At 46.9% G+C, this 26,614-nt stretch overlaps 1 protein-coding gene across 1 annotated transcript; it reads right to left on the reverse strand.

Moving 5' to 3' along the window:
* Nucleotides 1–553: 553 nt before the first annotated feature.
* LOC125944623 (glycine receptor subunit alphaZ1-like) lies at nucleotides 554–26,051 on the reverse strand. The gene is made up of 3 exons (XM_049665131.1): nucleotides 26,027–26,051; nucleotides 22,253–22,563; nucleotides 554–1,212 (listed from the first exon to the last, which is right to left on the reverse strand). Exons 1-3 carry the CDS (start codon nucleotides 26,049–26,051, stop codon nucleotides 865–867), a joined length of 684 nt encoding a protein of 227 aa, XP_049521088.1. The 3' UTR covers nucleotides 554–864.
* Between the last annotated feature and the right edge of the window lie 563 nt (nucleotides 26,052–26,614).

Raw genomic sequence — 26,614 nt, forward strand, 5'->3', positions numbered from 1 at the left:
ACGTTTTACTGTGGAGACCTGCACGGAAGAAAAGTTTGTATCGCAAGTTTATCGCAACGTATAGCGGTCCATTCGTGATACTCAACCGATTAAGTGACGTCAACTTCGTCATAGCAAAACTGACCTCCAACAATCGCCGGTTGCGGAAGACAAGTGGTTCATGTGGCCCGCCTGAAGCCCTACCATCATAGGGTTCCCGAGTCGAGCGCTACCAACCACGTAGTTCCTTAACTCGCTCGGCGAGCTTCGTCTGCGCCGGAGGAAGATGTTACGCTGCGCGGCGGAGCCGAAGTAGAGGAGATGGAAGGGGTGCACGCGGTGTAGAGCTATGCCTGACTGCCTGTAATCTCGTCTCTACGCCCCCTCGATCATCTTGTAAATAAACCCATCTCACCCGCAACAATTTATTTTGCCTCAAATAAGCCTGAGGTTTCCTTTGTGCTGTATAATGTTGACGTGTATGACCCCGTGCCACCAGTGCTAGTAGCTTAACCGGTTTTGGCCGGGCGGTTGAATCGAGTGATAGACAGACAGACACAGTTTTTTGCGTTTAGGTAGCCCAAGAAAGACTGTCGTCTTTAGTAAATGTTAATGACATTTATTATTACAATACTGGTTCTGCTGCCTGAAGTGAGAACTTGGTTATGGGAGTAAATGTACAGCGGTTGTTCTGTCAATAAACGGCCAAACGTTGCTTCACATGCTTCTCTTTAACGCAGAAAGAAACAGACGTCACGTTTTACTCGACAGATGAAATACCAAGGCATGAAAGCCTTTGTCAATGAGATGACCTTGATCATCAAGGCGAGCTTCACAAGTTTTCTTTACGAGTGTAAAAGCGATCTCGGGTTTGTCAGTGCGGGGTCACTCCGCCCACCGAACGGGCAGCTTGGCGAAGTCCTTGGACGTGACCAAGGGTCCGGCGAAAGCGCCCGCGTACAGCAGCGACGCCAACAGGAACGCTAGCGGGAAGAGCGTTTTGCACGCGTCATCCGTCTCCTGAGGTGAAAGCCTCACCACGCGCGCCAGCCCCGCTGCAGCGGCCACGGGCGAAGCTGCGGAAGAGGCCGCGAGTTTTCCCGGCGAGCAGCAGCCGCCGGCAGTGGTGCCCGGCGTCGTCGGCGAGAACATGTCGACGCCCGAGGAGGCCGCGCGAAGCGGTGAAGCAGTCACGGTGGGGGGCGTGATAGCAGCATCTCGGAAGTTGTCCGCCTTGGGAGGAGAAGGAGAGGAAAGATGGAGGGACCGGAAATAAAGAAGAAAGAGAAAGAAATAACACTTCACGAAAAAAAAAAAGTTGCAGTTTCGCCCGATAGGCGAAACATCGATTGCGATAGCATATTAGCTTGCGCCTGTATTCGTGTTCCTTTCTGTTGTGCCGTCCCGATGCGCGCTATTTCAAGGTGGTTCTCATATGAAGTAAGGATAGTAGTTTTATCGGCCGTATTGTAAACATGGACATACTAGCTAAATTACTAAGTACCGTGTCACGCGCACATAAGCAAACATGAACGCATCTCATTCGATGACCGCGGAAACTCGCTGTCAAAACGCTGGAGTACGCGCGGCAGCAGCGAGCGAATTGACCTTCATGCCGCCGCTCGCATCAACGCGAACTCAGCCGCGAAAACACAGCGTAGGGCGGACTCTGTCCCGGGCCCGCCTAAGATGGCTTTCAAGATACAGCAGCCCGAGCGGGCGCGCGCGGTGTAGAAATCCGCCTGGAGTGCCCATATAATTGCTATCGCAATAAAAGGCCATTATCACATCGTTAACAGGAAGCTAACCGAGTTCTGGCATTTCTCGTCAGTATAGACTTCTCTTCGCGTTCCGTTGATATAAACTGGTCGCTTTGTAAATCTGAAATGCATACGCTTATCAAAAGAGAGAGAGAAAAGATGCATTGAAAGGCAGGGGGGTTAACCAGAGGTGGTTCCGGTTGGCTACCCTGCACGGGGGGAAGGGGTAGGGGTAAAAATCGAAGGAGAGCGGAAGGGAGAGAGCAAGAGAGAAAGAGAGAGACAAGCACAAAGGAAGTAACCGCGTACACTACACAGAGCGTTAGCGGGCGGCGCTCTTAAAATCTATCATGAAGGTCCGTAGACCTCAGGAACCTGAGTAGTGCGAATAAAGCCTTCTGCGCGGAATTTCTTTGGGAGCACTGACCTAGGGCGTTTAGTTATGATAGTGAACGATTGTGCAATTGGCTTATCAAAATGTATACATTCCCACGGCACCCACAATGGAACGCGCTACACCACCATGGTTTGGTTGGAAGTCAGAGAGGCTGAAAACTAAAATAAATGAACAAATAAATAAGACAAATATTTTATCGATGGAAGGAAGAAAGGAGAAGCGTTGAAAGAAAAAAATATGGCAGATCCAACACACGACGCTTGCAATTATATTTTATGTCCAACCTAATTGTTTGCACATTCTGCTTAAATGCAAGCAAAATTTCACATGACCTCACGCAGCGATACTTAATTGCCATTTAATGCGACGTTTTGCGAGTGGGGAAGGATGCGCTGTGACCAGAGGCGTACGTACAAAGAAAATATGAAACGTCGCGATGCATGCCTCTGACGAACAGGTGATCAGCAAGTCATGCCAACCACGCACGAACAATCCGAACGCGAGGACCTCCCGCCGAGTCTATACGGTGAGCAGTCCTCTGTATTTTGTAAATGTCTTTGGTCCTGTAAATGTTCTCCGTATACTCTCTCTACGCGCCTCAGCTGTGTGGGAGACCCCTCAACTATACGTCTAGTCGGTGAGACACCGACGCCGAACCCGGAAGGGGCAAAGAAGCTATATCACCATGTTGTTATGCGACAGCATTATCAGGAGTGAATTGCCTGCGGGATCGGCTTGCGTTACAAGCCACATTAAAACTCATACGAGGATACATATTGTGTTCTTAGAGTGAGTTCATAGAGTGAGTTCATAGAGTGAGTTCATAGAGTGAGTTCATAGAGTGAGTTCATAGAGTGAGTTCATAGAGTGAGTTCATAGAGTGAGTTCATAGAGTGAGTTCATAGAGTGAGTTCATAGAGTGAGTTCATAGAGTGAGTTCATAGAGTGAGTTCATAGAGTGAGTTCATAGAGTGAGTTCATAGAGTGAGTTCATAGAGGAGTTCATAGAGTGAGTTCATAGAGTGAGTTCATAGAGTGAGTTCATAGAGTGAGTTCATAGCATAGAGTGAGTTCATAGAGTGAGTTCATAGAGTGAGTTCATAGAGTGAGTTCATAGAGTGAGTTCATAGAGTGAGTTCATAGAGTCATAGAGTTTCATAGAGTTTCATAGAGTTTCATAGAGTTTCATAGAGTTTCATAGAGTTAGTTCATAGAGTTTCATAGAGTTTCATAGAGTTTCATAGAGTTTCATAGAGTTAGTTCATAGAGTGAGTTCATAGAGTGAGTTCATAGAGTTTCATAGAGTTCATAGAGTGAGTTCAGAGTTATAGTTTCATAGAGTTTCAGTTCATAGAGTTTCAGTTCATAGAGTGAGTTCATAGTTCATAGAGTTTCATAGTGAGTTCATAGAGTGAGTTCATAGAGTGAGTTCATAGTGAGTTCATAGAGTGAGTCATAGAGTTTCATAGTTTCATAGAGTTCATAGAGTTCATAGTGAGTTCATAGAGTTCATAGTGTTCAGAGTTCATAGAGTTAGTTCATAGTGTTAGTTCATAGTGTAGTTAGTTCATAGTGTGAGTTCATAGAGTAGTCATAGGTAGTCATAGAGTTAGTCATAGAGTTAGTTCATAGAGTTAGTTCATAGAGTTAGTTCATAGAGTTAGTTCATAGAGTTAGTTCATAGAGTTAGTTCATAGAGTTAGTTCATAGAGTTAGTTCATAGAGTTAGTTCATAGAGTTAGTTCATAGTGTTAGTCATAGTGTTAGTTCATAGTGTTAGTCATAGGTAGTTCATAGTGTTAGTTCATAGTGTTAGTTCATAGTGTTAGTTCATAGTGTTAGTTCTAGTGTTAGTTCATAGTGTTAGTTCATAGTGTTAGTTCATAGTGTTAGTTCATAGTGTTAGTTCATAGTGTTAGTTCATAGTGTTAGTTCATAGTGTTAGTTCATAGTGTTAGTTCATAGTGTTAGTTCATAGTGTTAGTTCATAGTGTTAGTTCATAGTGTTAGTTCATAGTGTTAGTTCATAGTGTTAGTTCATAGTGTTAGTTCATAGTGTTAGTTCATAGTGTTCACTTTGCCCACCAAGTCACCCCCTTTGATTACAATGTGTCCGGGATCGACCCAGTTATGTTTACATCATCTTGAAGGTCGGCCCAGTCAGCTATTACATGCCGTCCGGGAACCGCTTTGATTGCACAATCTGCAGGATCAGCCCGGTTTACCATTAATAGAGAGGTTTAGCTTGTCCGGTAATCGGGTAGAAGTGGGCGGTCGGGGCGTTGGGGCGTGTTAGCGGAACCGTAAAAGTGAGCGGCCTGTTTGGTGCTGTCACCTGGTGGCGCAGAGCTCAAACTGACAAAAACAGCTAATATTGCAGTAACCAAGCGTATTCTACTTCGCTGCTGGTGTAAATTTTCGGCAGTGGCGTAATCGTGTTGCTGCCGAAAATTTACATCAGCAGCGAAGTAGAATACACTTGGTTACTGCAATATTAGCTGTTTTTGTCAGTTTGAGCTCTGCGCCACCAGGTGACAGCACCATACAGGCCGCTCACTTTTACGGTTCCGCTAACACGCCCCAACGCCCCGACCGCCCGCTTCTACCCGATTACCGGACAAGCTAAAACTCTCTAAGGATCAGCCCACTTTTCTTGGCAAGAAACCGGCAGTAGGACAGTCGGGAAACCCGGCGGGTGTATAGGCAAAGAAAACAAAGAAATCTGCACACTTCAGCAATTCCTTCGGGGCTCATTTACTGCGACAGAAGCACTTTCTCTCAGAGTGGCCACCACCATCTTCCCAGGAACAACTCCTTGCGGTGCAGAAAATTCCGTCTTCGTCCGCTACAGTAATGCCTGCTGTCGCCTCCTAAATGCATGAAACCTGTCGCGGTGGCTGAGTCAGCTAAGGTGTTGCGCTGCTGAGCACGAGATCGCGGGATCGAATCCCGGCCTCGGCGGCCTCATTTCGATGGAGGCGAAATGTAAGAACGCCCGTGTGCTTGCGTTGTAGTGCGCGTTAAAGAACCCCAGGTGGTCAAAATTAATCCGGAGCTCTCCACTACGGCGTGCCTCATAATCAGAACTGGTTTTGGCCCGTAAAACCCCAGGAAGAAGAAGAAGAAATGCATGAACAGATGACACACTAACAGCCTTGCGTGGCGCGCGACACCCCGCACCAAGTCAGCGCGATAGCGCAGTGATTGGCGTTTTCAGCTACCAACTGCACATTGACAAAGGGGCATCGGTTTGATACCCATACTAGTAGTGGTGGTGGCCAAAGTGTTTTTTGAATGCGATTTACATTTTTAGCCTACTTCAGCCACTTGTCCGTCCGTTCTTATTACGCCACTTAAAAAATGCAAGAGAGAGAGAAAGAGATAAAAAAAAGCTTAAAAATTTAACAAGTACGGTGTGGAATCAAACTCCCGTCGCATGGATACCTCAAGCACAGCAGCCCGACGCTTTAGAGCTGCGCCACGAATACCCGCGGTCAGCAAGGGGTTGATTCTGAGCGGTAGCACGTACCGGCGTTAGTGATCCTCTTCGCGGAGCAGTTTGTTCTAGAGAAACGAGATGGCTCTTAAGGCGTCGCGGCGCACGTGACCTCAGCGACAGCGCACTAATACGAAATCATTACCGCTTCTACCTTGCTTCTGTGCTATCAGCTGTCGGAAATGCAACCGAGTTTTCACTAATGAACTGTGTTCCAATCATGCTGGATTGAATACGTGTGTAGTAGTTGGCTGCAAAAATAGTGACTGGCTTAATTAAGGAATGGAATGAATCTGTGTGGCCAAATTCGCGGACCGCTGCTGTACGGATTTCCTCGAGGATACAGAAATTGGCTCATCCGCCAGCGTTGTATCGCTAGCCTTCAAAGAAAGAGATTCAGCCCCGGAACGTCGCCAAGAGTGAGTACCGCTCGTTAAACAATGACAAAGAGAGTAGAACCACCTCCTGTCATAGTAAGTTTCGCGCACAGTACCCACACACATCTATCGCAACTGGCGCGGAAGCTTACGTCCACACTATCGCCAACGTGTCAAGAATAAGTGAATGGGCGCACCCTTGAATATATGCGCACTATATACGCACAATAAATGACGGCCTACACTGATAGCGCACGAGCGCTCAAAGCGGAACGTTTCGTGACGGTCCACAAGAGTAAGCAAGTTACTAGCGATAGTACATATTTGCTAGAAGGTATTACAATGTACAAAAGAGCTGCGTGTCAAGCCTTGTGCGCATCAAGAACAAATCTATCGGAACTGAGCACACCCACGAACCATTAGGCAGAAAAACACAGATAGTGACTGCACCGAGAAATTTTACTGAGTCAGAAACGTGACAAGCCGCTGCTTTAAAATATTTGCCAAATAAAGAACGGAGAGCAAAACACACTAATCCTGATTCAATTCATGAGCGGAAAGTTTCGATAGCTTGGAATACATATTTAGCCCCGCTTTTCGAACAAGCACCGTATATACATACATATACATACATATATATATATATATATATATATATATATATATATATATATATATATATATATATATATATATATATATATATATATATACGCTGCTAGTACCGTTGGGACATAGCTCAATCAGCTCCGAAAGCGCTTTTTCCTATTCTCTGGAGCTGTGCCCAAAGCTTCGTGTCATCCACCCTGTCACCGTCACGATATCTCCCGCAACAGAGTTTTGCTAAGTCGCACCGGCGCCATACTGATCCGTTGTAAACACGGAGGCAACGGAAGCAGTTGAGGCAAGCAATAGACTCGTCACCACGTGATCAAACATGGCAGCGCCCACGGGATCGCCGCGAAAAAGGTCAATATCGCGGGCGCCCCACTGATTTAGTTTGCCGCCTGAGGGCGGGAGCGTACGTTGCAGGTAGCTCTACGCGGGTGCCGCTCTGCATTGGCGAAGACACTCGGGTCCTCCGACTTCGCAACTTACGAATGCAACAGGTGTTTTCACCGATTCCTTTTTTAATGTTTGTATAGCCTCGCGTTTACTTTACTGAGCTGTGAACTTAAAAAAAAAATAGAAAAAAAAAACCTTATTGAGCTGTGAAAATGCTGCTGCGCTCCCCCGGAGTGCGCTGTTGAAGTCCTTATAAGTCCAGGTCATCAGCAGGCCTGACCGTCCGCTGCGCTCTACTAATCAGCTGTTTTTGATTAGTAGCTGTAAGTAGCTGATTAGTAGCTGTAATCAGCTGTTGCTGATTAGTACTAATAAATGATTAATGCAAACGCATTATATAGCTCATGAGGCGGAAATCCGGCGTTGGCGTGACCACACGATAGTCCGAAATGTAAAGGGAGTCCAAGTGTATCGAGGCAGTTGATGTCAATTAAGGCACAGTTAATTAAGGCAGAATGAATTAAGGCGAAGTTAATTAAGGCACAGTTAATTAAATCACTCGAACCCACGACCACTGGTGTTCATTAAGGTGAAGCTAATTAAGTCCCAGTTACTTAGGACAGAGTAAAGTATAACACTCGAACCCACGACCACTGGTGTTAATTAAGGTGAAGCTAATTAAGTCCCAGTTAATTAGGACAGAGTAAAGTAGAACACTCGAACCCACGACCTTTGGTGTTAATTAAGGCACAGGTTTCACTACGAGAGTTCATTACGGCACTAGTCAACCTGACCATTGGTGGGAGTCAAACCCACTACCTTTGGTGCTAATTATGATCCAGTTAATTATGATAGAGTTAAGGCACTCGAACCCACGACCTTTGGTGGTCGCAATGCTTTCGCATTCATCCACGTAGGGATAATGCAGTGCCCTTTCAATTTTTAATTATGTAATTAATTTAATTAGTAGTAATAGTTGCTACTAATTATCAGTTGTAGCTGTCATCAGGCCAACTGGTAATTAATTAGTACTAATAGCTGCTACTAATCGGCAGTTGTAGCGGTCAGCAGGCCGATCAGTGCACTTTTAAAATAGTAGGAAGAAATCCAAGGCACCTTCTCTCGATATACACACACTCTCAGCACTTTATCTTGGAATGAAAAAAAAAAAAATTAGTCAAGCTAGCACTATTTTCTTTCATGAAAGCACCACATTAAAAAGTGCAATGTTCAAACCTACATGCGCTTTGCTCGCTTGCGAGCAGACTTTACTTGCACACTCAAGGCACGTTCTGTCTGCAGAAACCGCGCATAAAAATAAAATTTGATACGGGCCGTTAACTCCTCAAAATTCACACGGCATCCAATACGTACAAAAGTGTCGCAACAAGCACCGAGATTGGAGCAAGACACGCATGTATACACGCCGCCAAACCACGTGAACAGCCGCGGACAGTGCTTCGCCGCCCCGTCCCCGCCGTGCTCACCAAGCAAAGTGCGACAGCAGCGCCTCGAGATGCGAGAATCGGTGGCGGGTCTACGCAGTCACAAGGCAGGAGAGGCCTCGCCCAGATGACCGAAGCGTGGCAGCCGATTGCATCCGCGACTAAAGAAATAATCGCCGCTGACGCGACTCGGCTCAGCTCGCAGCGCGGGCTGCATGTTCTCGGTCGGCAGGGTCACCGGCCGTCCGACTCATGATGGCAGTCTAGAGTGCGCGCCCATTGAAAATTTTTATCCTCATGCAAGCAGTTTACTTGGGTTAATAACAGTTCGTCTTCGTTATCTGACGTTACTTCTGGTGTTCCTCAAGGCAGCGTCCTGGGTCCTTTATTATTTCCCATCTACATTAATGACCTTCCATCTCATATAACATCCAGCATCCGTTTGTTTGCCAACGTTTGCATAATATAGCGTAAAATTGTGATACACGCCGATCATCTGGTACTACAACAGGATCTTGACAAAATCACATTCTAGTGCTCGATAGTGGAAGATGACCGTTAATACTGATAAATGCAATGTAATGACGTTCAGCCGAAAGCAGTCAAACTCAACTTACACGTACTCTCTGAACAATAATTCTATATTGGTAACGCCCCAACTACAAGTACCTTGGCATTAACTTCACGTTCCTGGTCAACATACATTGAAAAAATTATTGCCACGTCATCACGCACATTATGATACCTGAAACGTAATCTTCATGCGCACCTTCCATAATACGGAAACTAGCATACCAGACATTTGTTCGTCCACAACTCGAATATGCATCATCCATCTGGTCACCTCACCAAGTCAATCTAATCAACTTACTGGAATCTGTGCAAAACCGCGCTGCAAGTTTCATCGTTGTGGACAGGAAGCCGAGCATTTAGGCCTGAAATTTAGCGTTAAAAAATTGTGGTTATGGTATTCAATGAAGCAGTGATCAGACAGTGTCATTACAGGGCCAGAAAATACCTCGGGTAGAAGAATATAAATACCTTGGTATATGAATAAACGAAGGCAATAGATATATGAAAACACAGGAAAAAGACAACAGCAAAGGGGAAAAGAAATGCGGCCATAACGAAACACAGAGCGCTATGGGGATACAATAGGTATGAGGCCCTCCGAGGTATGTGGAAAGGTGTAATGGTTCCAGGACTTACATTTGGAAATACGGTTGTTTGCTCGAAGTCAGGGTTAAAATCAGGACTCGATGGCAACCAAAGGTCAGTAGGACGCCTCGCATCGGGCACTCACGGGAAGACTACATATGAAGCTGTGAAGGGTGATATGGGCCGGACAAATTTTGAAGGGAGGGAAGCTCATAGTAAAATTGATTGTGACGAACGACTGAGAAATATGGAAGTAAACGGGCTGGGAGAGTGTTCAGATATTTATACAGGATAACATTGATTCACAGTGGAGGGAAAGAACTAGCAAGCTTACCAGCAAGTATGCGACCGGTATGGTGAGCAATAGGGCAACAAAGAACGTCAAGCGTAAAGTCAGAGAGACAGATAATCTCATGGGTGGCGGCAATGGAAAATAAACCTGCTATGAGTAGCTACTTAAGAGGAAAAAAAAAAACGAAATCAGGAAAGAAACAATTTATGAAAACTCAAAGGGGAAGCTCTTTAGTTTTCGAAGCGAGATCAGCATGCCTTAGAACATGCACTTATAAAGCGAGAAATAACAAGGAAGAACCATGTGCTTGCTGCGGTAAAGCTAGAGAAACCATGGCGCATGTTTTATTAGAATGTGAATATATCTGCCCAGCGGTCGATTTAGGCTCTTCTGGCCTCCTTGAAGCTCTTGGGCTCATCGATAGAAGAGGGAAAGTAAACATGGCCGCAATAGGGACTATAGAGGAGATTGGAAGATTGGTGGAAGAAAAGTAGGGAAACGACAAACAACGGAGGCTCCCAATAGGAGTTCCCAAACAAGGTTCCAAATAGGAGTTCAGAAAGTTTGGTGTGGACATTAGCCAATATAATAACAAGAGCTTGGTGGGGAAACCACCACCCCGTTCCAAAGGGGACGCTCCTAGCATCCATCCATCCTAAGCGCGAGAGAGGCGCGGCTGCAGTACACGGCTCATACATGGCACGTTTCGGCGGTGGCAATACGGTGTTTTGTTACAGTGCCTGAATGCTAATCGCATTGATGTCGATAGCCACCGTGAGATTTTTTTCTTCGCACTATGTGGAGGATGAAAGTGAGGGGAAGGAGGTTGACAACGAACGACGACGCGACAACGATGGCGACGGCGTAACGGAAAGGACGGACTACAATGTAATCCCACTTTTGAACTTTCAAATGCTGCCGTAGTGCAAACGGAATGAATGCCTTTCTAAGTCGATTTCTACAAGTGCATTCTTAAGGGTATTTTTTGTTAACATGTCTTTCTAAGTCCATTTCTAGAAGTGCATTCTTAAGGGTATTTTTTGTTAGCCATAGTGCTACACATTTTACAGAATACCATGCCGAATAAAGACATTTATATCTGCACCTGACGCCATCCTTCGAACTTTTATGCTGACAGTGCCACTAAATGCCAACAGAGTTCGCCAAAGACAGACTTCAACGAGCCCCGGTATTCTGCCCTTGGTCATCTACTGCATCAATAACTTTGCATTTTGCTTGGGAAAAGCAATACAAAAGAATATTTTATGCAAAGGCCTGCACATATGTGGATGTCTGATGGTGTGTGTCTTTTGCTGAGACCAAAACGTCGCCTCATGTACTGATGTAGTTTAACGAAACCCTTAGAGTGCGAGAATTTGTGCCTCGTGATAGCTTAACCTCTGAGTATTGAAAGAATGTTTGGCGACAAAATTTGCTGCTCCTGCAGGGAGGTATATTCACTACAATTTGAGCGAGGTGCGAATGTGGATTTTTAAGGCGCATAATTAAAGTAGTAGAACTACAAATTTTTAAGGTCTTGTCTAAATTCTGTAATTATAAAACGATTATAAATGTAAAATGACATTTTTGGTCTCAATGGTGGTCTCAATCATACTGCATTAAACATAATTTTGTAGTTGTCAGACTGAGATTCTGCGATTTGATATTGCGTCTTACAAAGCAGTTTCTTGCAGGATGTGTATTTTACAATTGTGGATTATTTTCAGTTCCTTCATTATAGTGACTGCTTAAATAACTTTCGTTGGAATTTTAAAATAAATTATTCTCTGTGCTGCTGAATAGTAATTTTTGATTGTGCGGAATGCTAATGTAATGTTATAGTAATAAAAGTTAGGAGGAAGCGGTATGAATTTTTTTTAGCACAACTTATCAGCGCCCAATGTGGATAGTTGCGCTACAGTTTGTGATGAGCTGTAGCGGTTAACGTTCAAGGACACCCGTGAAATGCACGAAGCGTCATGCCCATCACGGGTCACCTGTATTTACAAGCAATATGCATGTATGGAGATGTGAACATTATCGAAATTGGAAAACGCCATGCTGAAAATGTTATCCTCACTAATATAATTCAAGTGTTGTTGCACAACAGCTGTACACCTGAGTAATATTGTGCACTTTGAGCACATCCGACAGAAAATCTGCTTATTTCCTTTACTGAACACACGTTGTCTAGAATTTTCGTAAGGCTCCATAAATACCGCGCTTTACATAATATGCCCAACTTTGTCTGTAATGTTGTTCGCTACATATTTACTCCCACATACATTGCTTATCACTTGTATTTGTAAAGAACATACGGGACTTTCGTCACACTTCGTTGTCGTGCTGCGCGATGAGAAAACGAAGGCAAGGAAAACAGTCGAACTCATGAAGAAAACCAAACTGCATTTATGAAAACTAAAAAAAAAAAAAAAAAAAAAAAAAAAAAAAAACTACAACCGTAAAACACGTTAAGGCACATGATATGATACACATACTAGGCTAGAAATACTAAAGTTGTCGTGAGTCCAAGAAACAAACAGTTCGAAACAGCTCACGGTACAGCGGACAGGAGACGATAGTTTGCCGAAATGAGGGGCGATGACGTCATGACGTAGAGCATGCCTCGATGTTGGACGGTATGAAGGAGAAGATGTCTCTTGACAACAGTGGCGTAGCCAGAAATTTTTTTCGGGGGGGGCTCAAGTTGCAACGCGGCCTCCTCCTTATAAAAGTTGTCGAGGCATCAAATACATCAATAATAACTGCATTGCCATTGCCAATGCCATTGTATATTAGGTGCTGAAAACGAGTTATTTAACGCTACGCACAGTCAAGACAAGTAAATTATGTGTTTGTTTCGTAAAAGAATAGCTTCGTATGTCCCAAAAATTGTGGCAGTAATAGCTGATATCAGTGCTTCCGCGTTTTTTTTTGTTTTTTTTTTGTTTCTGGTCTATCTAATAAGCAAAAAAAATATCACGTGAACTTTAGAACTATATCAGTTCGAAACCAGCAAAGCAGTGCAAGCAGCTGGTATGAAAAACGTAAAGGCCATAAAATGAACGAGTTGACAAATATTTTGATGAATCTTTGTCATTTAACAACCTCGTTTACATTTTTGTACATATGCAACGGTCAGGGAAAAACCTCAATGACGCTGTCCTTCGTTGCAACGGATTGCGCAGCAGCAGATGTTACCGGTCGTATATTGTAATTGCACCGAAATTATAGTTGCAACAACGAGTACATATAAAAAGCAGAAGTTCCGCAAGATATACATTAGAAATGCGAAGATAGAATGGAATATACAAATGGCAAGAAAGTGTCGCGTGAAACCAAGTTCACTGCTTGTATACACAAAACCTCGCAACAAGATATTTAAATATACGTATAAGTCTGCAATAAATCTACGTATCTAAGGAAACGTCATTCTATATAATGCGTCAAACAAGACAAATAAACATGTTGCGCAGTCACAGACAGTAAACTTCACGCATACGAGTATAAAGACAGACGATCCCAACCTTTAATAATCAAATTCTGATTCTGATTCTGATCCAGACAAGAACAAAACTATGATCTCAGAAATTGTGATATGCATTTGGGCCATGCTGCGATCGCGACAGCACCATGTGGCTAGAATAAGAGAAAAAGAATGCAGAAATCAATATGAAAATGCATGTTTTAACTGCCTGCACAGCGGCAACAATTATTCTGCACCCCAAGTCAAAGAAGGCTATTGCTTCGTTTAAAAAAAAGAAGTAAATCCATGTAGCTAAAAAGGAAAGAAAAGGACAAACGAAAGCCACAGATGATGCGGCAAGTTGATTTACCCAACATCCGAGTGCGTTTTGGGGAAACGCCGCGTGTTCCGGGCTTTCAATGAGCAAGGTTTGTCAAAATTGGTTATTGATGTCCCCGTAATTTTTGTATTCCCAGGATAATTTTGATTATCATGCTAACTGTTACAACAAATGGTGAAAATTTCTGTGGTTTTAAAAGCTAATGAACAGTCATACGTTTTCATAATTACGAGCTTATATAGGAACGTGAAGGAACACATATTTTTACAGGCATTGATTTTTGCTGCTTCGCTATCTAAACGATAAACTTTACTCGGCGGGGAGGTTTAGTGAAGCGTTCAGTAACTTCCGACACGTTGATGGCGACGTCTCTGTCGGCGTATAGAAGCGCCAGCATAACCATGCGTTCCTCATTGTAAAGCGCAAGTGGTTTTTTTAGTAATCTCATGTTTGAAAATATATCTGCGCTGGCAGTGACACTGGAAGGGCGACTAGAATATGCAGCAGTTTGTACTAGAGCACTGCACGGGCCGATTTTTTCAGCCCGGACCCGGCCCGGGCCCGTTTTTACGTTGGGCTGCCCGCATGAGCCCGAACAAAACTTTCATGGCGAGACCCGGGCCCGGCCCGGGCCCGGAAATAATCTACGTTACCCGCCTGGCCCGGCCCGCCACCCCTTTACCTCAGGCCCGAACCCGGCCCGATACCGAAAAATACATGTTTGTCAGAGTTCAGACGCCCGAGAATAACTCGCTGCACGTTACATGCACACCACGAGAAAGCCCGGCCCGGGCCCGGGTCAAAAAGCACACGCCGTTCCCGAGCGCGGCCCGAGCCCGGCCCGAGCCCGTGAAAAAACTGCTCTACCTGGCCCGGCCCGCCCACGGGCCGGGCCGGGCCCGGGCTTTCGGGTAAGCCCGAGCCCGTGCAGTGCTCTAGTTTGTACACATGTACATATAACCTGCAGTCTCCATGAGAGAGGGCATCTATTCCCGTGCAGAAACCTAAAAACACTTCGATATCGTTTCCTCAGCACCACGCTCGACAAGGTAGACAGCCGTCCTCTTACGGAAGCCACAATTCTTGGTCCCTGGTCCCAGCCGACGTCGGAACGAACTGCTTTAAAAGCGCTATTACGCTTTTTAAAAGAAACAGGACTTAGTGAAAAACTATAGAATGTGCGGACTGATACGTTTCTTCTAGTTTTCTTTTTAATCTTCTTTTGTTCTCTAATATTTTCTGCCCTTACCCCATCCCCCTGTGCAAAGTAGCCAATCGGACCCTTAACCTGATTAACCTCTTTGCCTTTCACCTCTTATTTTCCTTCCTTTCTTCATTCGATATCGTTGACATCCTTGTTTACGTACCTTGCACAAACAGTAAGCTGTTCGATTCTAGCAATATCCGTCGTTTCGTCAGCAAGTACGGAGAAGCAGCCTGCAGCGTTCACTTTTGCATCTAGGCTTTCTTTGGTAATTTCACCACAAATTTCTATAATTTGGATTGGTACATCTGGTTTAAATACGAGGCATTACTGGGGCAACTTTCCAAATGGTTCTTCAGATGTGTATCTCCACAATCAGCTTGCATGCGAAGAAGCGTTCTGGAAATACCAGTAATTTCAGCGGGGGCTTTACTTAAATCCATAGGACCAGTGTCCCTATCGCCACGGAGAGCAAGACCTTGCCGCCCGCAAAAAAGAACTGTCTCAAATTAAATAGGCCGTTGAGTTTCTTCTGTTTTCTCTTATTTTACTTTGCCCGCCCTGGTCCAGCTTATTGATCACATTGGACGCGCTTTCTGAAAATGTTTGGAGAAAATTATCAGATGCCAGCTGACAGTCGCGGTGATATTTAATATTTTCCTCTGCGTGCAAGATTGCGAGCACGTGCTTCCATTTCTGGAACGGCTTAGACACGCGCGTTCGAGTGCGTGCATGTTGGCCCAAGTTTATAAAAACATTAAACCCAGAAAGTTCCAGAATTAAAAATCAGAAGCACGCCTTTGGAAATGTCAGTGCACTTTCGCGTCAAAAGTGTATGAGAACTTTATACTCATGAAGTTTTGGAATTGAAATCCATGCGCTCCGTAGATTCCGGTGCCGCTGCGAGATGCCGCGACGCGCCCGCTCGCTATTGAAAATCCCTTGAAACTTTGTGCTCGGCTGGGGCTCCTTACGTTATGTGACTCTAGTTGCATGGGCGTTTGCACGAAATCCAGCCCGAGTTCGCAATTTTCGCGCCGAAATGTCCTTTCGAGTGTCAAAAAGACATTGTAGACAAAATCCACAATAATTTCCGGCGCCGGTGGTTGTTTTGGTCGGCGGTGCATGACAGCACGAAAAAATTTCGGGGGGGGGCTGAAGCCCCATCAGCCCCCCCCCCTGGCTACGCGCCTGCTTGACAAACCGGGGACGACCGCTGAGCAGTCAGCCTGCATTCGAGCCGCAATGCACGTTGCAGGAATGGTCAGCCTGACCAGCGGACGGCTTTTCCCGTGAGCCGTCGGTTGCGCACAGCGCGCTCTGCGTTCCTACATTTAGTGCCTTCTACTGTTCATACTTGCTCATTATCCTTCAAGACACATATATTTATTCTACACTGAGCAACGTGCTCCACGTTGACCCCTATACAGTATACCTTTTCGTGTCCATACCTTTGATATTCCAATTTTGTTTAAGCACAAAATCTGTTTGTACCAATGATATTCTTTCTTATCATCGTGTTCGGAACACAACTGTGTAGCATCCTGCACACAACCTGCAGGCAAGATTTTCCCGGGCTCGCTGGCACCATTTCCGCATGACTGTAGGCATTTGCTTGAGCCTACACGGAAGCTCGTAAACTTCTCATAACCACTCCTTCGGAGGTGTTACCTTGTGCAATGACTTTAAGTTCCGAGGCATGATTCTTGGCTCTAAGTCAATCTTCTGTGCTGTTTGATGCTCGAAACAGCACCAGCCAGAACAATCAGTGTTAAGGCTATCAACGCAGCATATACGCTCACGTTTATGGTAGAGAACCTGACTACAGTCCGCTTTGGATATCATCCTACTATGGGTTTAGCTACCTTCCTTAAGTCTTCAGCGAGGCTAACTTTAGCAAGACCAGTTGACTTGATAGCATTTTACCGGTAAGCATTGTGCAATGGTGCCGACGCGAACTCTCTATCTTCATATTGCACGTTCTCAAAACGTCCCCAGCAGCCATCCACGTGACTACATCTGTGTAGCGCGGACTTTAAATTGTCAAGCCCCGTTTGGTTGATGACGTCACAACGGCTGACACCGCAATCGAGCAGCCCAACTGTCGGCATTTTTCCGAGCCCCGCGTAGTCATCGTCCTCCTCCGCTAATCCAGCATTGCCTATAGCTCTTGTGAAGCGAGTGTGCGTGATTGCTGCTGTACTAATCGCAGCGAGAGCTCACGTACTGAATCCCCAGTCTTATTCAATCTTTGTGCACGGGCGTGCTGCTCTCGCGCTACATTTTTACCATGCTCAAGTGAACGCGACTCTCGCAACGCTTTGTCTCCAGTTCTTTGTCGTAGCTTAGCTCATCTTGAAACCAATTCAGAAATTCATCAAGAGGCATGCTAAGCTCCTAGCTCAAAGCTCCTCACTAAGTGAAACTAACTTTTACGGGTTCATTCCTTAGCCACGACACACAAACAAGGTGGAACTCTTAATGATTATAAAGAAGATAGCTTAGTCCTGTCATGGACGCCAGAAATGTAAAGAAATAATGGGACTTTCGTTACACTTGGTTGTTGGGTCGCGCCATTATAAAAGGAGGCAACATGAGCAGTCAAACTCATGATGAAAACCAAACTTCATTTATGAAAACTATAAAACCAAACTACAACCGCACAGAAAGTTAAGGAACATGACATGACACACATACTAAGGGTGCCGTGAGTCCGAGAAACAAACATTTCGAAACAGCTCACGGTACAGTGGACAGGAGACGAGGTTGCCGAAGTGAGGGGGATGACGTCACGACGTAGAACACGCCGCCATGTTGGACGGTGTGGAGAAGATGGCGGTTGACGAACCTCAGCAGTCAGCTTGCATCTGAGTCGCAGTGCACGTCGGAGGAATGGTTAGCCTGCCCAGCCGACAGCTTGCGCGCGAGCCGCAGTGCTCGGCGCATATGCGGCGATTAGCCAGGCAATGATCGGTGGTCCGCTGCACAGAAAACCGAGGAGATGCCTTGCCCGCGATCCGCAGTGCTTGCGGCAAGTGGTTGCACAGCAGGCCAAACCACGCTCTGAGCTGCGGTACTCGTGCTGGCGAACGCCTTGGCCAAGGGCAACGGTCGGGTAGCAGGTCCATGGACGGCCGCGTGACCTGGAGCCTTGATCGCCGGCGTCCGACACTTCGGCCTGCTGTCTTCCGTCTCCCGCTGACTATGCGCGTGTCTCGCCACGAAGCATTTCGCCACGTGCTCGCCATACGTGGCCCAATCGTGGCATGACGCATCTTCGGAATAACACAGGGTCATCGCTGATATAACGTGCATGCGTGGTCCGATGGCGAAGGAACCTGTGCGCACTTCGTCGTTGTCGGCATCCCTTTCTTTCACTTATCACGCTATTCCAATAAATTCACATCGAACTTGGTGTATTTAAATGTGATGTTTCATTTGAGGTATACAGTAAGTATTGCAACTATACCGCGTCTTCAGTGAAGGCTATGCAATTTTGAAATCAGTGGAGTGCTGGGCCGCGATTTTGTAGCGATGCCTTATGACTTATTCTATACTAGTCTTATCATCCCCCGCTCACGGCCGGCTGATCCCGTTGATAACACGAGCGGACCGTCGCTCCGACCACTGACAAAGCGCGACAAGCGCGAAAAGGCATTATTACCGGAAAGGCATCGCTACAAAATACCGGCCCTGATGCGTACTTTTTTCAGCAAACCGCAACACAGTTGTCCTCAATTGAGAATAACGAGAAATCTGTTTCGTGAGCAGAATTTACTACATTATACGTAAATAACTTGGCGTACATAATGAAATTTCAGATTCCAAGCCAGTGAGAGCCTATGACACTTGACGAGCAGAATTTACTACATTATACGTAAATAACTTGGCGTACATAATGAAATCTCAACCCGCCGTGGTTGCTCAGTGGCTATGGTGTTGGGCTGCTGAGCACGAGGTCGCGGGATCGAATCCCGGCCACGGCGGCCGCATTTCGATGGGGGTGAAATGCGAAAACACCCGTGTACTAAGATTTAAGTGCACGTTAAAGAAACCCAGGTGGTCAAAATTTCCGGAGTCCCCCACTACGGCGTGCCTCATAATCAGAAAGTGGTTTTGGCACGTAAAGCCCCATAATTTAATTTTAATAATGAAATTTCAGATTCCAAGCCAGTGAGAGCCTATGACACTTCACTGGGAGTGCTTTGGTTAAGCACCCAGTTCAAGCTGTGTGGGTCCCCAAATTTTCTTTTGAATCAGTCATTTAGAAGGAATCAATCACTGCGGCACACTATACATAGGTTGCACGGACGTCATCGCGGACGCCTTATTTGGGTACCAGCAGGTCGAGAAGGGGCGTAAGCAAAGAACATGACAGCAATAAAAGGCGCGTCTTGCGTCGAACGTCAGAGTGATAACAATGATAAACCAGTGAAACAGCAACAAAAAGCGCGTCTTGCGTCGAACGTCAGAGCGATAACAATGATAAACCGGTGAAGAACAATCGCCGTGAAAAAGCAAAACAGTTTGCGCGTGATAATACGTTGCACTGACGTCATCGTAGTGGCCATCTTAGGGTACCAGTGCCGTGAGATATGGCTGCGTAACGTCACATGAATACTATCTATTGATAGTGTTCATGTGACGTCACGCAGCCATATCTCACATATAGATAGTATTCATGCGACGCCACGCAGCCATATCTCACCGCGCTGGTACCCTAAGATGGCCACTAGGATGACGTCAGTGCAACGTATTATCACGCGCAAACTGTTTTGCTTTTTCACGGTGATTGTTCTTCACCGGTTTATCATTGTTATCGCTCTGACGTTCGACGCAAGACGCGCTTTTTGTTGCTGTTTCACCGGTTTATCATTGTTATCGCTCTGACGTTCGACGCAAGACGGGATTTTTGTTGCTGTCATACTGTCATGTTCCTTGCTTACGCCCCTTCTCGACCTGCTGGTACCCCAATATGGCGTCCGCGATGACGTCCGTGCAACCTATGTATAATGTGCAAGCTCAGTGTATTTCATGTTTCTTGGGCATGCAATTAAACTGGTGAGGCTCTCTGGATTATGGCTAATGAATACATTTCGAATGCTGAAAAGCTTGAATTCTCTAAACAAACCTCGTGAGCCATTGCACGTGTGGAGGTAGCACTCCACATTATTTGTTATGCTTTATTTGCAGGCATGGCGAGTACGTGTACAGCAAGTAACATCACCAGAACTGAAATGTTACTTGTAGATTTCCAGCAATTCTCAGATAATTGTATACATCTATTAAACGGTATGTATAGACCTTTTCATCAGGCGAGGAGGAAAGGGCGCGCGACGAGCCTTTCTTCCTCTCTGACTTGTGCGAGCCGGCGCGGCGCGGCTTGAATGTGTTGCCGGTCGCGAGCCGCGGAACGATTCGGAGGTGTTTTAGCTAGTCCTGAGTGCAAGTTACGGGATGTCAGTTCTTCGAACAATCACTGTGTAGCCTTTAGGTGCAGCAGTAGCTACAGTATCTGGAAATTTCTCTTGGATGTGCAAAAATGCGATGCGCATCAACAGCCTCGGTGTGTGTATGTGTTGTTATGTTGGATGTATCGGTTTTCACTCGACGAAGATTTATAAAATATTTGCATCAGCCACTGGCATCGTTCTCACGCCTTTTAAGTCTAGTAGACTTCAAATCACTATGTCTACGTTTGCCTCCTGCAAGAGGCCGAAGGTTTTGCTCAACACATGCAGTGAGCACTGCGGTTGGCAAAACAACATGATACACACAATGCTTTGTGCTTAGATCGACATTGCCTTTTTGCCCTGTAAGGCAGAATATACAAAGGGGATCGCATAATGAGCATCCAACAGCTATTTGTAAGGCCAATTTCCGTAACATGGGTAAATGCGTCGTAAATGACTCAACTTACGAGACTGAAAAAAAAAAAAAATCATTCATATCTCCTCCTCTTGCGACAAAATAAACCAGAACACGGGATAACGACGCAATAAGACTCCGCTTGGACGTGCCGCATGCTTGGACCACTTGGACCATACGCTATATAGAACAAACAGATCTATACCACAGTATTTAGTACTGCCTCGGGTGCTCGCACAGTCTGCAGCTGGTCGTTCGACCACTCGAAAAGTGTGATTCACACTGTACGGTATGCGGTTATTACAGTATTAACCAAACCATTTTATTTGTGGGCGGCAACCTTGCCCAGCAAACAAGGCAGTCGCCCAGTGTACGTATCTACACTTAACAACTTGAACGCTTGTCCAAGTAAACAGCACGAATTATTCTCCAGCAGAACGGTACCCACGCTGTTAGGATCGTCAAATGTTTCGTAACTACTCGTTGCACCTAAACCGGAGCTTAGAATTACAGTGCTGAGAATGCTGCAGTAAGGTAACATTCGTGAAATGAATTTTCAGAAATACTAACTGATATCCGAGGCTGATTGTAAGCTCAAACAAACGCGCACACCTCGCGCTGGGTGCTCCGTCCGCCCTAACACCAGCAGTTACTCCAGCCGCTTAATTACTTCAGACTTAAATTCCTTCACTACGCCTCACAGGACTATTCCCCACGTAGAAGACGCCATTTCATGCTAAATACACCGAGCGAGTGCGAAAAAATCCACCAGAAACTGCCATCGAGCGTATACCACAGCATACAACACAGGCGTTTGCCCAAGCCAGCATGCCAACTGCCCATAGATGGCGCCACTGCCTACGCAATGGCGGCGCCCATGAAAAAACGGTCTATACGTATACAAAATTGTGAAAATGCGCACTTCTATTATAAGATAGTCTGTTAAAGTATACTTCTAAATTATTAGCGCTTATCTGAGGGAAATATGTACTTCTATAAACCGCACATTCCGGGTTCCGGAATGTGCGGTTTATACACCGCACTAGCCCTGTTCCGGGTCCCGGAACAGGGCTAGTTTTTCGCCAACTTCGAGCTTTTCTTCCTGAGAAAACTGCATGGGTTTCCTTTGTAGCTTCATGCTACAATTCTGGTGGATAACAACTTTTCACTTTCATTCTTTAAGGATGCAACTTCTATTTATATGTATACAAATTTGTGAAAATGCGCACATATTATAAGTCACCGTGTACCATGAAGTGTGCCATATACACTAGAGCCAGAGTTCCGTCTAGTGATTTTTCCAAGAAGCTCTATGTTCTGTGCACAGCCTCCGAGATCGCGCTCACTCGCAAGGTGCGAGCGCGTGCAGTCTCGGAGGCTATGTTCCGTGGCGTCCGTTGAAGCTAGTAACGGTACAGGCGTTCTTGTACTTCCACAGGTCAGTGTGTGGAGTTGCAGCTCTCACCGTGTGCAGTATGAGGACGTACTGGAGGAGCGCGGCGATGATGAAGCAACGGCAGATGAGGTACCAGACGTCGATGGAGCGCAGCTGGTGGTCCTGCGCCCTGCTGGCAAAGTGGCTCACCTGCTGGTGCTCGAGAATCACGAACGAGAGCGCCATGAGCGCCGCGCGAGGCACGGGGCGCCTCGGGTCGAGCCAGAAGCCAGTCCATGACAGGAGCACTGGAAACAGGCTCGGCCCCAGCGGGTCGATCAGCACCGCGAGGAGCTGGCGACGGAACGCGGCGCGCAACACGAGCCGCGTGCGCCTGCGGCCTGCGCAATTTGATCGGCTGTTTTGATTGATTGATTGAGCTTAACATTTCAAAGCAACGCCTGGGCTATGGGAGACGCCTCAGTGGAAGGCCCCGGAATAATTTTGTATCCTATGCTGAGGAGCGTTTTTTTTGCATTCTCGTCCCATTTGTCTCATCCAGCGAGCATACCGGATCATTGGCATTGGCGCTCCTGCAGCCGGTATCACTTGTCAGGGAAGCTGATGCCAAGTCTTTCTACAGACTCGTTACCACAACGCCGAGGTGCTGGGGCTGGCGTGCGCGTAGGCGGAAGGTGATGGCCTCTTTTCACTTCGCCCTTGTTTTTCGCTTTTTGTACCTGTGCCTGTACCGCTTTTTCCAGACGCAAAACTGTATAGATCCATAACTAGCCATTGGCTAAGACTCTAGACATTAATTACTGAAAATATTGTATTATGTGACCCACACCTCCCCCCCCCCCCCCCCCCCCCCAAAAAAAAAAAAAAAAAGACATGCCGCCCCCATCGGAATACGGCCACTGCGGTCGGGAATCGAACACATGACCACGCACTCACCCGCTCCTTGAACACTATAGCCGCGAACGATGCACCGTCTGGGGGTAGACATTAACAGGTACTCCTTCGGCAACCTGAACTTCTATGACAATGTCCCGTTAAAGTGACCCCGGAGACTTATTACAATAGATCCAGGACATATGTACCGGCATATTTTCAACTTGAAGGCTGGGAAGCAAACCAACTATCATTCAATACACTGACGAAGAAACTAGTATTCACCATTGGTAACCAGCTAATGGTTATAAATAGAGTACCTAACACATTCATTTAGGTAAGATAGTAACGAGGGAGGGGGTGTTATTGAGAAGGAAATCGGGAGATTGAAAAAAATGTTCGAATGCATTTGGCCGACGCTCCTTAGTCACGAACGGCAGCTTATCAATATCATTGGAAATAAATATATTTAGTCATGATAATCTGCCACTATAATTAATGACCATGAATATAAAACTGTACAAAGAAAACTGACGCAAGCAAAGGACTCTGCAAAGAGCGATGAAAAAGAAGGTAATAAGTATAGCATGATCATAATCCAGAGATGGGAGCTCTGCCCAAGCCGCGATACAGTGACTTTTCCCCCTGTAAGGAAGAAGAAGTACGCCGTGCAGAGCTCCGCAGCCGGATTGCCAGCGCTACTGAAGTGGGGCTCGGGCTCGACGCTGTTCCTGGTGCGCCTGGCTAAGCCTACGCAGTTGTGTCTTCCTGTCGGCGTCCTTCGTGTCGTCCACAGCTGTGCCAGACTTCTTTGTCATATTTGGTGGAGGTTTGCTGGGTCTTCTGTCATCCTGGAATTGCGCAGCCGGATTCTCCCTGCTACCGTGACCTCCGCAAGCGCCACGAGCTTACCACCAGCTGCTCCCCAGTCCTCCGTATGCCCCGGCACACTCCGTCAGCGGGACCCTCCCTTCTTTGGCGGCAGTGATGACCACGACGTTGATGACTGGCTGTCATCATACGAACGCGTGAGTCGCAACAACAAATGGGATGACATCACGAAATTGACCACCGTCCCATTTTACCTCACCGGAATTGCCCACTTGTGGTTTCGAAACCACGAAAGCGAAGTATCAAGCTGGACCGTGTTCAAGACGTAGTTCAGCGAGGTCTTCGGCCGTCCTGCTGTTCAAAAGCTTCGTGCCGAACAGCGTCTGCAGTCGCGCGCTCAGCAGCCTGGTGAGACCTTTACCAGCTACATTGAAGATGTCATCGATCTCTGCAAACGCGTCGATGCATCCATGCCTGAGGGCAATAAAATCAAACAAATACTGAAGGGCATCGACGAGGACGCGTTTCAGATGCTCATTTCAAAGAGCCCCTCTACTGTTGCCCAAGTCATTGAACTATGCCAAAGCTATGACGAGCTACGCCGTCAACGCCTCCTCACCCGCCGCCCTAATCCCCATCAGGAATCGTTGTCCGGCTTGACCTCCCCTTTTCCAGATTCCACCCTCCTCTCGCAGATCAAGGCATTCGTCCGGGAAGAAGTTGCTCGCCAGCTCTCCCTTATCTCCAACAACCCACCGGAGTCAAGTTCGTCCCTTAGTACGACCCTACGACACGTTATAGAAGAACAAGTGTCCGCAGTTCTTCCTCTGGAGCGGGCGCCTCAACTCACCACCCCGTTGCCTTACGCCGACGCCGTCGCACGACCACGCCCACCGACGCTCCGGGCTCCGCCTCCGATGCCTAGCCCTGTTTTTACCTCCACGCCCTCACGACCTCCGGTGCATCGAGTAAATCCTTGGCGCACAGCGGACAATCGGCCCATCTGCTATTCGTGTGGTATTGCCGGACACGTTGCACGCCTGTGCCGCCGCCGTCCACTTCATCCACGTGACGACCCACGCACAGCAGCGTACGACCATCCATTGTCTTGCGCTCCAGACCGCGATTTACCCCTTCCCCGCCCAAGCCATCGCCCAGTTTCTGACCGCCGTTCTCCTTCTCCTCGTCGTCGCTCGCTCTCCCCGATGCGTCGACGTCCCTCTACCGCTGACACGGAAAACTAAGTGGCGCAGTTCCCGAGGCAAGAACTGCGTCATCGTCGCAACGCTCAAGCCCTCTTCTTTCGCCGCCCAACGTTATTGATGTCGCTGTTGAAGGTGTCTCTGTGCTTGCCCTCATTGACACAGGTGCCGCCATATCTGTGATTGCCGAAAAACTATGCCGCTCAACAGTGGCGCACCGACGGGGGGGGGGGATTCGGGGGCTAGAACCCCCCCCCCCCCCTGAGGCCGACTTAACCCCCCCCCCCTTTTGTTGAACCCCTTTTCTTTCCTTACGCATTTGAGTACTGCAACTAAGATGTAAGACGCGCAATCGTCTGCACACTCGCAAAAAGCGCATTTTATTGACAATTTCACGTGAAGAAATCGAAATTAGTGCTGTTTAGATGGTATTGGCAAACTGTCAACCCCCCCCTGGCAGAGATCCTGGGTGCGCTACTGCCGCTCAATACGAAAAGTCACGACGCCTTTCTTCGGTCCATTACTCCGCACGGCCACAGCACAGCACGTCCAGCCAGTGGCTGCGTGCACCGCCAGACTTGAAATTCAAGGAGTGCTCTACTTCGTCGAGTTCGTCGTTCTTCCCCACTGTTCCCACGATATTATTTTAGGTTGGGATTTTCTCTCCCGTCACCAAGCTGTTATTGATTGCTCCCGTGCAGAAGTCGCCTTCTCTTCGCTTGGAAATGCCATATCTGACGACGTTTCGCTTTCCCGCACCAAGTTGTCCCTCACTAACGACCTCCAGATGCCTCCACACGCATCCGTTCTGGCACCTGTGTCCTGTTCCGTTGCCTGCGACTCTACCGTACTCTTCACACCTTCCACTGCTTTCGTTCGTCGCCACATCTCACCACTGCCAACCGCGCTGCTTGGCCTTCAAGCAGGCGCGACTCACCTTCCTGTATACAAGCACTTCTCATTCCCGATTACGTTGCTTCGCGGTGAATCTCTCGGCACTGTGGAGCCTTACGACACCATTACCACGTTGGAACTTTTTGGATCGTCCGAGGTCAACACCCTCTCCGGTAGTCCCGCACCTGCCACATCGCCTGAAGACGTTTTCAGCCACGTCATCGACAGCGCCTTAAACTCCAAGCAACGCCATGACCTTCTCCGTCTCCTCGAGAAATTTCGCCCTGCTTTTGACAGCCATAGCACTTCTTTGGGTCGAACGACGACTGTATGTCACCGGATTGACACTGGTGCTCACTCACCGCTACGGCAGCGACCATACCGCGTATCGTCGACAGAACGACGCGTCATTGATGAGCAAGTAGGTGAAATGCTGCAGCGTGGTGTCATTGAACCGTCCGACAGTCCATGGGCATCGCCAGTTGTTTTGGTTAAAAAGAAGGATGGCTCGATCCGCTTTTGCGTGGATTACCGTCGCCTAAACAAAATAACTCGAAAGGATGTTTATCCATTGCCGCGGATCGATGACGCCTTAGACTGCTTACAAGGCGCAGAGTTCTTTTCCTCCCTC

Source organism: Dermacentor silvarum, chromosome 4 (genome assembly GCF_013339745.2).
Source record: "Dermacentor silvarum isolate Dsil-2018 chromosome 4, BIME_Dsil_1.4, whole genome shotgun sequence".
Taxonomy (NCBI): Eukaryota; Metazoa; Arthropoda; class Arachnida; order Ixodida; family Ixodidae; genus Dermacentor; species Dermacentor silvarum.

Bases quoted from the DNA above. Each gene is read 5' to 3' on its own strand.
- LOC125944623 (XM_049665131.1), bottom strand. From the start codon at position 26,051: ATGAGAAGTGCTTGTATACAGGAAG. The intron at 22,564-26,026 runs GTGAGTCGCGCC...CAAATTGCGCAG, and splicing joins AAGTGCTTGTATACAGGAAG to GCCGCAGGCGCACGCGGCTC. The intron at 1,213-22,252 runs GTGAGAGCTGCA...TCTCCTCCCAAG, and splicing joins ACGTCCTCATACTGCACACG to GCGGACAACTTCCGAGATGC.